Genomic DNA, 15,866 nt, shown 5'->3' with positions numbered 1-15,866 from the left:
ACACTATCCCTGAAGAAGGCCTGGTCAGTGAGACGGTCCCTATAATTGTCGGAGAGGACCGGGTACGTGGGCGGACACGTTTGCAGGGAGAAACATCGGAGTGGTGTAACGTATAGGTATGTGAACGATCTTTATACATGAATGAAGTACATGCACACCTCTTGTAATGACATATAGCCTGTTGAATGTTGGCATAATTTAAGTTAATTTGTTGGACACATTTACTATGAGATATATATAGCAAAGCATTGAATGAAGACCCTGTAGTAAACAGAGCTGAAGCGTAGGCCTACGTGTTGATGTTCTCACTGTTAACTATTTGTATACAAGCATACAAGCTCTAAACCACCATAGCTACTATCGAGAGCTCGTGCGTACACTATAAAACATCAGGATGCAGCATCTACTTTTAGCTGCTGGCATGGAGTAAGCATGTGTATCCTTTGGGTATTGGCTGCGATATAAGAGTACACTATATATTCTAGGTGAATGGTATATATAGGCCTATATATATATAAACAACAGACGTTTCGAGACTTAATTCTTGTCAGTATATCATATCGGCTTACTTGTTAAGTAAGTGTTGACAAACTTTATGGCACTTTTTAGCAGTATTTTATCAGGAATGTGGACGGAATAATGAAAACAAAACTGCTGTCGATACCCTATGTATAGCTATCCACCTTTTTCCGTTGTCATTTTTCTACTATGCCCGCTTGACCATATATATATATTTATCAGGCCTTTGGAAGGTGAGCATTGACCCACTGACAATTCCGTCGGCACTCCCCACCCCTAAAAACTGTGGTTTTAAGGCTGGATCCTGTTTTGTTGTCACTGTCACTGAACATGCAGTTCGGACTTTGTACTGTGTTCAGAAATACATGCATGGACTTTGGGCTTTTAATTGTGTACATGATTGTACCATACACATGCATGCTGTAGTTATAATTGAATGCGTGCAAATGCAAGTATATACAAGAAACCTACAGTCTGTAAGCCAGATCAGAACCACGAGTTAATCTGAGAGTTCCGTCGGTCACGCCCCTTTTTACAGGGTGGGGTTGAATGGTCGGGGTGGGGTACTTGGGGAGCACAGCGTGCCTGGCTGCGCTCTGGCTCCCCAAACACTATTCACCCAGCCATCGTCTTCTGCCAATACCCGTAGCGTTCTGTTGAACATCCTAGCTGATTAAATTAAAGTTTGCCAGGCCTTGCCTCATTTTAACTAAGAAAGCTTGTCCTAATATACTAATTTGAACACATTGTATATGGATGACAAACTAGCCCCATATATATTTTAACATCTTTTCCAAATCATCGGCCACATAGAAACTTCTAGAAATGTTGTTAGAAGGTACAAATCAAAAGATCACCAGCATTACTTAAATAAATTCGATATCCACAATATATAATACGTCCGCATTCCCATATTATTATGATAAGCGTTTTACATATTAAATTCAAGGGAACAATGATCAACCAGCTTGGACCCGAGTTTGGCACATTCAAGATACACTGTATCTTACGTACATTTATACAATCTCCGTCTGTGATATTTTCTATCTGGTTGTCTCGCCAATGGATTAAGCATTACACATATCTGTTTAGATACCTTGCAAGAGCGTAGGAAACTTATAAAGACATCGTGTATTGTAGAGAACTGTGTCCCATGTAGGCAAGGTTGTCTTGTATATGTACATGGGATCTTGTAAAGATAGCATGTCCAGCCTATGTGTTAACCGTGATGTTGTACATTTGCTTGGATTGACCTAGTTTGACATTCTAGATAACATGGTTGTCTGGGAAAGACACGTAGATTAGAGTCCTGTAGGTAGAAAGATTTATAACATAATGTCGGGTAATACCTGAGTATATTACAGTGCTTACATATGCGTGATTTGTGACTATATATGCGTGATTTCTACCAATTATTACACTTTCATGTATAAAGTCACACATCCTATAGGGTGTGTATAGACAAATTCTAGACAATGGGATACCGGCAGAAGTCCGAAGTGGGACGTATTACGTCATTTCAATGACGCTGGACATTCCACTGCAGGGTCAACAGCGCGATGTCACAATGGGAACATCACAGATGAAACCGCTACGCGCAACATGTTTGGGGTCGCGCAACAAAAGACTTGTGACGTGCAAGTCCCAATTTACACTAGCGCCCTGTTGTGGGAAGAAAACCCGCCGGTATCCCCTTGACGACTACTAAATTACAATTAACATCACCGCATTCTTGTTTTATATAATTCTGTTGAAGCCAAGGTATTAGGGGCGTGTAACTCGCTACTTGTGTAAGCATTTACGTAAAACTTAGATATAAGTTAATATAAGTATAAAGTTGGCCTTTGTCCTGTTTTGACCTATTGAATCCCACAAATGGTAAGTAGTTTTGTGGACAGAGCGATCTGCAGTTCATGTCAGTCACACACTTGTATATGTATAGTATCCAATCCTGTCTGACAGAGGTTGGTCAGAGAAAACCCTGTCGGACTATCCCCATATCCCCATATCCCCATGATATATACCGCTAATGGAATCCTACAAGATGAGAATAGACCAGGGATTATGCTGAGGGAAAGACGTGAAAGGACGTTAAACGCAGATTGACCTCCGTGGTAGCATGGTTAGCTTGCTGGCGCAGCACAACGAATGAATGAATGATTGGGGTTAAACGTCGTACATAACAATTTTTCAGTCATATAAGGACGAGGAGTCATTAGGTGTGTGTACGTCTACGTCTTCTTGTAGCAGCGCGAGTAGATGTCGCCAAAGTGCTGCTGCCAAAGAAGTATCATGCGATAGACACTAGACATGACACCTCATCCAGTCACATTATACACACACCGGGCTAACCAGTTCTGTTTCCTGTACCTCTCAATGCTGAGCACCAAGCGAGGCAGCAACAAGTACAACGTCTTTGGTATGACGAGACCCGAGTTTGATCCCGGGGTCTTCCGACTTTGAGGCAGCACAATGACAGTGGTGCCCCTCAGCAATGCAATTGCTGTGAGTTCAAGTCAAGGTTATGCTGGCTTCATTTCCGGTCGTACGCTGGTATGTCTGTCAGCAATCTGCGGATGGTCGTGGGTTTCCCCCGGACTCTACTCGGTTTCCTCTGACCATAATGCTGACCGCCATAACAGTAAATAATAAAATCGATGTATTACCATGATCTTGTATTATTTCATCTTTTTTGTCAGGTGAACCATGAAGCTGTTCGGGATAGAATTCGCTCCCCTGTGGATCCCGGCTGAGCGGCGATTCCAGACGTTCGCTGTGTTCCAATGGACCATGTGCTTTCTCTTTCTTGGATTCTTCTGCCTCGGCATCAGTCTTTATATTCTCCTGTGCACGTCATATTACTATATCATTCTCGCCTACCTTGCCTGGTATATTTACGATCATAAAACCCCTGCGCGGGGAGGCCGAAGATCTGACTGGGCCAGGAACTGGAAAATATGGCATTACTTCAGGGATTATTTCCCCATTTCCTTGGTGAAAACGGCTGAACTGGATCCGAAGAAGAACTATATCTTTGGCTATCACCCTCACGGCATCATGTCCGCAGGAGCCTTCTGTAACTTTGCCACGGAAGCGACCGGCTTTAGTAAAATATTTGCGGGTATCCGGCCGTATCTCTCCATTCTCTCAGGCCAGTTTGTGTTCCCCTTCCACAGGGATTACTTCATGTGCTCAGGTAGGCGACGTTCAAAATTTTGCTACATTTTGTTCAATTGTTCCATAATTCTTGCCGGCATCGTATAGGTGAAATATTCTTGAGAAACACCAATTAAATAAATATGCGACAGCGTTCAGCTATATTAGTACTGGACAAGTTGCTGGCAAACTTCAGCACGTGAGAGAAGCAAATATGTCCACGTAGTGATGCAAAAGACAAAGATATTCAGCGAACGTTAAGGTACGTAAACGGCCTCACGATTTAACGGTGAGAGCCGCGGAAGAATTCCCTGTACAAGGCCTCAAGGGTTCAGTAGTATAGAATAATAGGGTATAGAATCTATCCTTTTAAAAACCTCTGTTCGTTTAGCCGTTGTTCAGGTATGATCTAATTATCAAAACCTTGTTACCCTTAACGAATTTTCAGGTATATAATCTGTTAAAATGTGACCAAATCTCGTGAATATTCAGGCATGCATGCACTGTTTAAACAAATCTGTTTTTTCAAAACATGTCTTCGTCAAAATACTGCTTCGTTGAGTGAATGCTCAGTATTAGCTATTCACACAAAAACAACTGAGTTGAAATCTAACACGACAACTTGTATTGTTTCATTCAACATAGAAATATTTTACTCTAACACAAACATGTGTTAAATATATGTGAAGCACACATATATTTGTGTTGCAAGTTAATAAAACACAGACATGTGTTAAATAAATGTGAGGTACACATATTTGTGTTGCAAGTTAATAAAACACAAACATGTGTTAAATAAATGTGAAAGTACACATATTCGTGTTGCAAATTGATTAAATAAAATCATGTGTTAAATAAATGTGAGGTACATATATTTGTGTTGTAAAATAATAAAAGTCAGACAAGACCTGGTTTTTAATTCAACACAAGATGGAGTTGTTCAAATATGACACAATACTTTTGTTGGAAAGTTTGTGTCCATACAACACAAATGTTTTTACGTGTACAGGCGCTGTTCAATAAGTATAAGTTATAAGTTTTGGCGAATGCTATTTTTAACACATTGCTACATTTGGTCGAACGCGTCTGTAATGCTAATAGTGAAGGTCATTAAAACTGTATTAACAGCGTGTGAGATTCAAAGGCCTGCAAGTAGAGAACGTTTTTTTTTTTGTTCAAATGTATATGAGGAATATTTTATCTAATATTAATTGGACTTGGTGTGCATTATGAAGGTACTGCATAGTATTACCCGATTTGAGCTGGACTTGGTTTGTATTAAGAAGGTACTGCATGGTATTACCCGATTTGAGCTGGACTTGGTTTGTATTAAGAAGATACTATATAGTATTACCTGATTTGAGTTGGACTTGGTGTGCATAATGAAGGTACTGTATAGTATTACCCGATTTGAGCTGGACTTGGTTTGTATTAAGAAGGTACTGCATAGTATTACCCGATATGAGCTGGACTTGGTTTGTCTTAAGAAGGTACTGCATAGTATTACCCGATATGTGCTGGACTTGGTTTGTATTAAGAAGGTACTGCATAGTATTACCCGATATGAGCTGGACTTGGTTTGTATTAAGAAGGTACTGCATAGTATTACCCGATATGAGCTGGACTTGGTTTGTCTTAAGAAGGTACTGCATAGTATTACCCGATATGTGCTGGACTTGGTTTGTATTAAGAAGGTACTGCATAGTATTACCCGATATGAGCTGGACTTGGTTTGTCTTAAGAAGGTACTGTATAGTATTACCCGATTTGAGCTGGACTTGGTTTGTATTAAGAAGGTACTGCATAGTATTACCCGATATGAGCTGGACTTGGTTTGTCTTAAGAAGGTACTGCATAGTATTACCCGATATGAGCTGGACTTGGTTTGTATTAAGAAGGTACTGCATAGTATTACCCGATATGAGCTGGACTTGGTTTGTCTTAAGAAGGTACTGCATAGTATTACCCGATTTGAGCTGGACTTGGTTTGTCTTAAGAAGGTACTGTATAGTATTACCCGATTTGAGCTGGACTTGGTTTGTCTTAAGAAGGTACTGCATAGTATTACCCGATATGAGCTGGACTTGGTTTGTATTAAGAAGGTACTGCATAGTATTACCCGATATGAGCTGGACTTGGTTTGTATTAAGAAAGTACTGCATAGTATTACCCGATTTGAGCTGGACTTGGTTTGTATTAAGAAGGTACTGTATAGTATTACCCGATTTGAGCTGGACTTGGTTTGTCTTAAGAAGGTACTGTATAGTATTACCCGATTTGAGCTGGACTTGGTTTGTCTTAAGAAGGTACTGCATAGTATTACCCGATATGAGCTGGACTTGGTTTGTATTAAGAAGGTACTGCATAGTATTACCCGATATGAGCTGGACTTGGTTTGTCTTAAGAAGGTACTGCATAGTATTACCCGATATGAGCTGGACTTGGTTTGTATTAAGAAGATACTGCATGGTATTACCCGATTTGAGCTGGACTTGGTTTGTCTTAAGAAGGTACTGTATAGTATTACCCGATTTGAGCTGGACTTGGTTTGTCTTAAGAAGGTACTGCATAGTATTACCCGATATGAGCTGGACTTGGTTTGTATTAAGAAGGTACTGCATAGTATTACCCGATTTGAGCTGGACTTGGTTTGTCTTAAGAAGGTACTGCATAGTATTACCCGATATGAGCTGGACTTGGTTTGTATTAAGAAGATACTGCATGGTATTACCCGATTTGAGCTGGACTTGGTTTGTATTAAGAAGATACTATATAGTATTACCCGATTTGAGTTGGACTTGGTTTGTATTAAGAAGGTACTGTATAGTATTACCCGATATGAGCTGGACTTGGTTTGTATTAAGAAGATACTGTATAGTTTTACCCGATATGAGCTGGACTTGGTTTGTCTTAAGAAGATACTGTATAGTATTACCCGATTTGAGCTGGACTTGGTTTGTCTTAAGAAAGTACTGCATAGTATTACCCGATATGAGCTGGACTTGGTTTGTATTAAGAAGGTACTGCATAGTATTACCCGATATGAGCTGGACTTGGTTTGTATTAAGAAAATACTGTATAGTATTACCCGATTTGAGCTGGACTTGGTTTGTATTAAGAAGGTACTGCATAGTATTACCCGATATGAGCTGGACTTGGTTTGTATTAAGAAGGTACTGCATAGTATTACCCGATTTGAGCTGGATTTGGTTTGTAGTAATAAGGCACTGCATCGTATTACCCGATTTAATACACTTTTGAACAACTGAATCCTGAACCGGTTAACTTCGCTGAGACTGCAATGTTGAAGGAGCAGAAAACATAAAAATGATACTAAAATCAGATGAAAAGCGTTAAAACTGTGGATTAAAAAAATTTTTTTTTTCGATTTTTCCTTCAGGAGAAAAGGGTATATGAAAATATTTTGTATGGTGGGTATTTGAGACCACCTCTTGGTGTATCGTCTTTGCGTAATAATATTCTAAATAAAGATGTGATGCATGTAAATGTGTTATTTATATCCAATCACATACATTTAATCTGAAGTGTGATAATATTTATGAATATAACAAAAATATAAATATGATCAATTTATGGAGGGGGACGGGGAGAGGGGGGGCTCCGTGGCTCAGTTGGTTAGCTCGCTAGCGCAGCGTAATGACACAGGAGCCTCTCACCAATGCGGTTGCGGTCAAAAATCTGGGTTATTTACATTTGATAGCTGAAAAGACCAAATTTTTGTTCAAATATATTTATTAAACATATGTTACTTTCTCATTTATAACATTATTACACAAAGACAGTATGTACATGTGCCAAGAGGTGGTCCCCCCCCCCCCACCCCCCATGAAGAAATTATTTTCAGTTGGCTTCTTGTCGAAATATTGAAGATCACATTCACAACTTAATTTTCACTCTCTTTCTTCCGAACTAAATGTAATTTTCATGTTCGAGTGCGTCTGAAACATGATCAACAGCGTGTGAGCTATTTAAAGCTATTTTGATTTCCCGTTTCAGGTTTTCTTTTGCAAAACAGTGTCCCACAAAAATTGAGGCTGTAGATTTAAACTTTTTTAATTTTGTTCACTACTCGGTGATGATTTAGGTTCCCTTATATCTGAAAGTTTATATATAAATTCATTTTGGCAGATATGAGGTAGGGGAAGCATTTATAATAGTAAATCTCAAGTGTTAGAAATTTAACATTTGTCAAAATGGTTAAAAGATGTCGTAATTTAACGTTATTATCACATTTAGGTGTTGTTTTTCCCCGTTATAAATGTTAAAAATATTATATTCGACAGTATTTAACATGTTGTATTAACACTCAGATACTGTATGTGCTCAAAAAATTAATCTGTTGAAATTAATAGAAAGTCTGTTGTCTGAGTGATGCTAGAATGTATTCTGTTTATACAACACAATATTCTATCACATTCGATATAATACCCTGTTAGTGTAATAGAATGGCTATGTTGAATTAATAGAATGTCTGTGTTATATTTAACAGAATAATCTGCTGCACTAACAGGATACATTCTAGCGTCACTCAGACAATTGACTTCCTGTTAAATTTAACAGATTCATTTTTTTGGAGTTTGCATTAGCTGAGTGTTCAAATGATACAACATGTCAAACACTGTCGAATATAATGTAGAATATTAATTTTTTTGATGCAGACATTTAACCCTTTGCGTTTTAGGAGGGTGCATGTGCACCCAGGATAGTAAAGAAATAGTCTTGGAAAAACGTAACAAAGACAAGATAGAAAATCACAATATTGAAGAGTGATACAGTATGAGATTTTAGTGTAATTATAAATCGTAGGGATATATACTGTAGTCACATAACGTACACACGATGCACGGTCGATATACATTTCGGATTACGTAATGGGAGATTTTACTCTAGGGATTTGTGTGGAATAAGTCTAAGCAACCTGCTGTACATACTAAATAATGTAGGTTAAAAATACGTCGTCTTATAACATAGCCCAGATTATAAGCTGACCTTCAATTTGCAAGCGAGTGATTTTCCTCCACTATATAATTTGACCTTGTGATGAGTTTATCTGGCTTTATACCTTATAGCATTGTCGCAACGTCGACTAGTTTATGATTGGCAAATAGGTCGAACTACAGTAGTGCAAAGGTCAGTTACATGAAGCGTACTTAGTCTTAAGTTGCCCTTAGATAAGTGCACTTTATACATACAGCATACGTTATCACGGTATAGTTAAGAGCTTATTTAACTGAGTGAGCTTCATGAAACCGGCCGTAGGGGCCGATTCCACAATGCCATTTCTGAACTTTGAAGTGCAATCTTAACGTTTGCTAGGGGGCGTGTGAATTGCTATTATTTACGAGTTTACGTGAACACTTAGAATAAAACCTTGAATGAGGTAATTGACAAGGGGCCGTATATATTTAACAGGTTACGTGTGGCCATTTGTCAGCTATCACACTTTCGCCGCTCCTCTGATTTTACTCTCTATGCTGTTCGTCTTTAATTATATAGTATGCAGTCGACGAGGCTTGTGTGGCGGCTTGGACTTTCTGACGTTCTTTGAATACCACTTGTCTTCCATCATTATGGTGTGCGCATGTCTGCAGCCATAAAAGTGCAACATTTTCGAACACAACGTTAAACATCAGTCAATCGCCTTTGGTAGTGTGGCCCATGAGAGCAACACTTTAGTCGAGTGAGCCAACGAGGGCCAATAGATTGACTGATTTATTGATTGGTATTGACAGGAGCCCAACGAAGGACGGTGGTTTCCTCCACCCAGAAACCCGCAGTCCACCGGCCTAAATAAGTAATGTTTCCTGAATTCTAACCACAAATCAAATATATAGAAAATATCATTATTTTCTTTTCTCAGGTATGGTAGAGGTGAGTAAGGACAGTATGAACTACGTCCTGTCTGGAGCTAAGGGGACAGGGAACGCCTTCGTGGTGGTTGTGGGTGGGGCCGTGGAGGCCCTGGAGGCACGCCCTGATAACTACACCCTGACAATTAAAAGCAGGAAAGGCTTCGTCAAGATGGCACTCAAACATGGGTGAGTCTAGACTATGTGTATGTAGTCAACGTTTTATGTTGTGTTTATGGTTGTTTAGTTCCTTACCTTCCGCTCCTCAATTTTCTCCGTCATTCATCCAGTCTAAATTACTTTTTTTGAACCTTTTTTCTGACGCCCATGTTATAGTATATGTGATCAAAAATAGTTGCCTAACATATCTGATAGGTCACATGATACAATTGGACTATTTCTACCTTTATCGATAAAAGAGTTCCAATTTGAAACTCCCCTATTAGTGGGATAGGTTGGTTTGGCCTTCTGTTGGTCTGGTCTTAGCCCGGCCTGAAAAAACATGAAGCTGCAAACGTAAAATGTTTAGCATATGAGGCGACCCCCCCCCTCCCTCCTCCCCCACCTAAAGTTAATATCTATGAGTAAAACAAAAAATGTGTCTTGGTATTTTTGGCTGGTATCATTCCAAAATATAACCAGCTGGCTCAGTTGTCTAAAGGTTAGCGTTCAGCGTATAGATGATTGATGTCGGGTATTGGAAAGTAGGCTACAAATTAATAACTAAATTTTTGACATCTTCAAATTGATTTCCATTGGAGACGCTCGATTGCCGAGCAGAGAAATGGCTTCATCCGAAAGTCAACATGCCCTTGACAAATTAATAAGCTACTTTTTTGAATCTGGCTCCCGTTGGTGAGGTCGTGGCTTTAAGTCTGAATGTTTGTCAGGTACCTGTTTGCGTGTTCAAACCCAACCCTCGCTAGCTGAATTGTGACCTTTATAACGTTAGCTAGCCAATCGGTGGAGGCAGTCGTGGTTTGTTCCGCTGGTCATTGCCATACATAACATACTTGCAATACACAACAAATAATCGTAGCAGTACGTAACACATACTTGCAACACACAGCAAATAATCATCGCCATACATAACACACTTGTACAATACAGTACCTGCAACATACAGTGTATAATGATCGCCATATATATTTTTATCAATTCTGTTGCAGTGCCTCTCTCGTGCCCGTGTTCAGTTTTGGGGAGAATGAATTGTTCACACAAATGAGCAATCCCAGAGGGTCAAAGTTGAAAGCCATTCAGATCAGACTGACAAAGATGCTCGGGTTTTCTCCACCCATTTTCCACGGCAGGGGGATTTTTAACTACACCTTCGGATTGATACCCTACAGAAAGCCCATCCATACCGTGGGTAAGTGCTTACTGTTTTCACCTGTCCTGTTAATTCGAAAGCTGGCCAAATCTAACCAGGATGGTCGCGTGTTTCAGTCTAGCCAGAAAGTTTGACAGGTATCTGGAGACGATCTGTGTATAGCTTACTTCGGTTATTCCGCCTTCTTCCACCCATAAATCTGGCCGCCGCCATGTGAGAGTAAAATCCTGGGGTGAAACACCAATTAAATCAATAATCGAATCAGTCTCTTGCGTATCAGATTTATGAGTGCATAGAGGAGCCCTGATGGATACTCAAGTCTTAACATCAAGTCAAGATTACGTCAAGAAAAAATGGTGGAGCAAGGCCAGCTCTGTTTGCAATAGTGAAACAAAAACGAAAAAAAAAACCAATAAACCGGCTCCATTTAGGACGGCTTTTTCAGATCCAACAATTTAAGGTGGCCTAAATTAGAACGGCTCAGTTTTGTCCACCTTTTTTGTCCGGCAATTGCCGGCTCAGACGTATACCATTCCTGTTGTGACAGTTACAAGTTAGCATCCTCTATAGGCGAATTAAACCTTATATACTGGTCGACGTGTAAACGCAGGCAGCAATGAATTGATGAATTAGTGAGCTATGAATTGGTGCTGGCTCCAAAACCGCCAAAGTGGTGTGAGCCCGGTTATATCCACGTTTACTGCTTCAATACAATGGCATAAATAACTCCCGATAGGTGATGAATGTATGAAGAGCGGTATTCAATATATTAGGCCCAGCAGTCAGTTCTTTCCATCCATGATTTCATTAGTTAAACATTGTTTTATCTTTACAGTGGGCAAACCGATTGACGTTGAGAAAACTCCAGAGCCGACGTCAGAGCAAATCGAGGCATTACACAATCGTTATCTGAACGAACTTCGGGAACTGTTCGAGCAGCACAAGACAAAGTATGGCGTCAAGGAGATGAAACACCTGGTGATTGAGTGACAGGTGTCAGAGCTGATTTTTAATATGTGCATATTTTATTTTGTGACGACCACGCCCAGTGTGTAATGTAGTGAAAAAAAAAGGATATTGTCTGGCTGAAATTCATGAAATATCACCTCTTAATGATTTTGGGCGTTGGTCAGGAAAATACAAAGGCAATGAAAGACGTGACACCTTAAGTTTAAGGTTGTAGAGGTGCATAAGACATTCTGTTATCTGGATGACTGGCATGGACTACCATACGTGGCCGAATGGTTAGCATGTCAGCGCGGCGCAATGGCCGAGGAGTCACTTACCATTGCCGTCGTTGTGAGTTCAAGTCCAGCTCATGCACACTGGCTCTCCCATCGTAAGTGCATAGTAAGGTCTGCCAGCAACTCTGGTCGTATGTTCTTCCTCCCACCGTAATGCTGGCTGCCGTCGTATAAGAAACCGTATTAAACCGTATTATTAAACCTTTACTTAGAAGTTAGAAGTTCAACTTGTAAGTTGTAATTTCAAACTAGAATAGGTACACTAATTGTAGTTTAACTTCTAACTAAAGGTCTCTGTTCTGGAGTACTGCGTAAAACACCAATCAAATAAATAAATTAAAAAATATCCATACCGTGCTCAAACGTCTACGGTGCAGGGAACATTACTGATTAATTTTAATAGAACAGTGGTCAGTTCACAGCTTTGGAAAAATTTTGGTCACGCTTATATACTATATAGCTGTAATTAAACTTAGATAGTAAGGAATAGGTTATCACAGGCCACTTTGCGTCAGAAATCTTTTGACAGATTTGTTACATACATATTAGTACGGTATACATATATTAACGATTTCTTAATTTCCTTAAAGGAAAGGTTATTCCATGTATTAGAGCATTACCATATCATCGCATTTTTACAAGAAAACAACCATGTGATAAAATCGGCCAGATATTTTGTATATATATGTATACGTCGTTTATATGCATTTATATACTTACATATGTACTGCAACATTGTTTGCCCAGCTGTGCCTTCTAAAGAACTTGCCATGACAATTTCATTTACAATGTCAACGAAGAGCATATAAACAATTTTTGAATTATTTTTAATTCATGTTACACATTTTATTTTCTACATCAGTGGACTTTTGCACTTCTTTTGTATCATTATAATGGAACGTTTAACGTACTGTTCCATGCGTTTGGAATTAAAGGATGTGTATACAAACAACTTAACTAACAACTGAATTTGAATTATTTCTACAAGGTATAAACAAGCATCTCTAAGCAAATCTGATGTGACAAGACTTAACAATAGCAGTTCAACTTACACAACCGCCATTCTGACAAGAATCGCGTGATATGGCCATGATAGATAGAACATCATTTTACTTAGGCTCGGCATACGTGAGCTTAATATTAAACGCGACTCAACTCGACTGTTGAATTCGCAAAAGCAAAATCACGACGCGATCCTACTCAGTTCGACTGTTGAGTTCGTGTATGTAAAATCACGACTCGATCGTACTCAACTCGACTGTTGGCGTCGAGTCCTATGTGCTTGCGTGTGTGCAATCACGACGTGATCCTACTCAACTTGACTGTTGCGTTGAGTCCTAAATACTCGCGTATGCGAAATCACGACGCAACTCAACAGTTGAGCTGTATGGCGACAGGGACCAGTTTCGTATGACTAGCTGTGTTGATCTGAGTCACATCTTAAGCTCTCGTGTCTGCCAAACTTAATAAGTCGTAAATCTCCAGTCTTAAGTTTTACCAGCTTTTTTACACTTTGAATATCAGGATTTTATAACAATTATGTCAGTATTAAACATGGCATATTTTCAAGGGGGTGCTAATAAAAGCTGGTTCTGAATGTCATGATGTTTTGTCAGTGTAAGAGCAATCAGATATCTGTAAAGAGAAAACAACAAAAAGTGCTCGTACGTATGCACTTGGAATAAAAGTACATGTACTTCACTGTATAAACGCCCTAAGGCCGGTTCCATGAAGCTCACTTAACTAAGTAAGGCCTTAATTACCATGGCAACGTATGTTGTAGAGATATAAAGTGCACTTAGCTAATGATGACTTAACACTAGGTAATCTTCATGGAGCCGCTTATTCTCCGGCCGTACGTGGAAAAGTCAGACAGCAACCTGCGGATGATCATGAGTTTTCCCCGGGCTCTGCCTGGTTTCCTCCCACCAAAATACTGGCCGCCGTCGTATAAGTGAAATATTCTTGAGTACGGCGTAAAACACCAATCAAATAAATAAATAAAATAAATCATGAAGCCGGTCCCTTGCTTGCCGGTTATTCTTACAGATATCCAAACCATTAGGACTAATTTTTGTGTATTTTAAAGAATTTTTATTTAATATTATATTTTACAAATACTTGTTTTTACAAATACATGTTCGTTTCTGGCGAATAATCCCTAAGCGTATTAAACACCTACAAATTAGTTTGTTAAGTCAAAAAAGTGCAATCGCGCATGCGTGTTGCAGTTACGGACATACACTCAAAAAATTAGCCTGTTATATTTTAACGGAAAGTCTGTTCTCTGAGTGATGCTAGAATGTATTCTGTTAAATATAACACACATATTCCATTAATTTAACATAAAGCTTACACTATGACAGGATCTTATGTTGAATATGACAGAATATTCTGTTAAGATAACAGACCTCATTCTAGCATCACTCAAACAACAGGCTTTGCTAAAATTAACGGGATATATTTTTAGTGTGTCGTTTGTTCCTCTCCACAGATGTGTAGTGTAGTTAAAGGAGATCCCCACGCCTTTATTTTCACACTAAATGTACCCTAGGCACAGTATTTACCCTGTGTAAATCTATAAACTGCATTTAATAAAATGACCCGATGCTGTCACCAATGCGGTCGCAGTGAGTTCAAGTCCAGCTCATGCTGGCCTCCTCTCCATCCGTACTTGGGAAGATCTTCAGCAACCTGTGGATGGTCGTGTGTTTCCCCCGGGCTCTGCCCGGTTTCCCCCCCACCATAATGTTGGCAGCCGTCGTATAAGCGTACAACACCAATCAAATAAATAAATAAATTTAATAAAATATTATGTTAACTACATGTAATTCCATTTTAAAAATTTAGTGTTGAAGTTGTCCGATTTGTAATTATTATCTCTGCCATGTAGGATATGGTTTTGCTGACTTTTATTCGGCCAATCACCAAAACTTTACCTTTAATTTGGAGATGATCTGGATCCTGAAATCCTTTGCAGATAGGACACAAACGCCTGTTTTTCTTTCAGTTAGTATTAATGCCTAACTGAGTATTGCCCATTTGTTGGAACTCTTCATGCAGTGCAGGCCTCAGACCCCCATTAATATTCCATAAGCGACAATGTTAATGTTTAGCGCTGTTGCTCAGTCCCAAACATTCCTTGGCCAATAAGATTTGGTGCATATCTGGCCCAGCCTATGAGAAAGCAGCCAAAAATATCTTAACATAGGATGACCGTCAAAATCTGGACCTTTCTATGCCGACAGCTTTTATGCCTAGCAACGTCAAGGGGACGTCACTTTCAGTCTCATGACCACCTGTCTCCTTGAGTTCTTTTGCCCAGAATTTCAAACTTTCCTCATTATAACGCATTCCTGCTCCAAGCTTAGACAATTTCCATCATTTTGATACGAAGCATGCACCAGTAGGCCTACACCAAAAATGGCAGTCTGGCAGGGAAAAAAGACTTAACACCCTAAAATACACAGAATTAGGGCCTACATTCCCTCCAGAGAAACAGGCGTGCTAATGGAGTCCTGATTCCAGAGTAGAGCGCTTGCGTTGTAGCAGGGAAACTTGTGCATCCTGATTACAAGGGCGCATCGATTTTCCTTACAATTTATGTAGTAAATTTGTCAACTTCAACCTCAAATATATATATCCCCTAACTTTCGCGTGGTACAATGCCATACCACCACATGCAGCTTGCATTTTTCTCTAAAACATATCAACAAATCTTACTAGCAAGACCACCATTTTTTGAAC

At 39.4% G+C, this 15,866-nt stretch overlaps 1 protein-coding gene across 1 annotated transcript; it reads left to right on the top strand.

Annotated features, from left to right (window-relative positions):
- Positions 1-13,686, top strand: LOC135479281 (2-acylglycerol O-acyltransferase 2-A-like). Its single transcript, XM_064759100.1, has 5 exons — positions 1-116; positions 3,219-3,715; positions 9,557-9,734; positions 10,715-10,914; positions 11,711-13,686. The coding sequence occupies exons 2-5, from the start codon at positions 3,226-3,228 to the stop codon at positions 11,863-11,865; spliced, it is 1,023 nt and encodes a 340-aa protein (XP_064615170.1). The 5' UTR covers positions 1-116; positions 3,219-3,225; the 3' UTR covers positions 11,866-13,686.
- Positions 13,687-15,866: the final 2,180 nt, after the last annotated feature.

The sequence above is a fragment of the Liolophura sinensis genome, chromosome 12 (genome assembly GCF_032854445.1).
Source record: "Liolophura sinensis isolate JHLJ2023 chromosome 12, CUHK_Ljap_v2, whole genome shotgun sequence".
Taxonomy (NCBI): domain Eukaryota; kingdom Metazoa; phylum Mollusca; class Polyplacophora; order Chitonida; family Chitonidae; genus Liolophura; species Liolophura sinensis.
The sequence above is the reverse complement of the archived record's forward strand: the minus strand, read 5'-3'. Positions and strand labels throughout refer to the sequence as shown.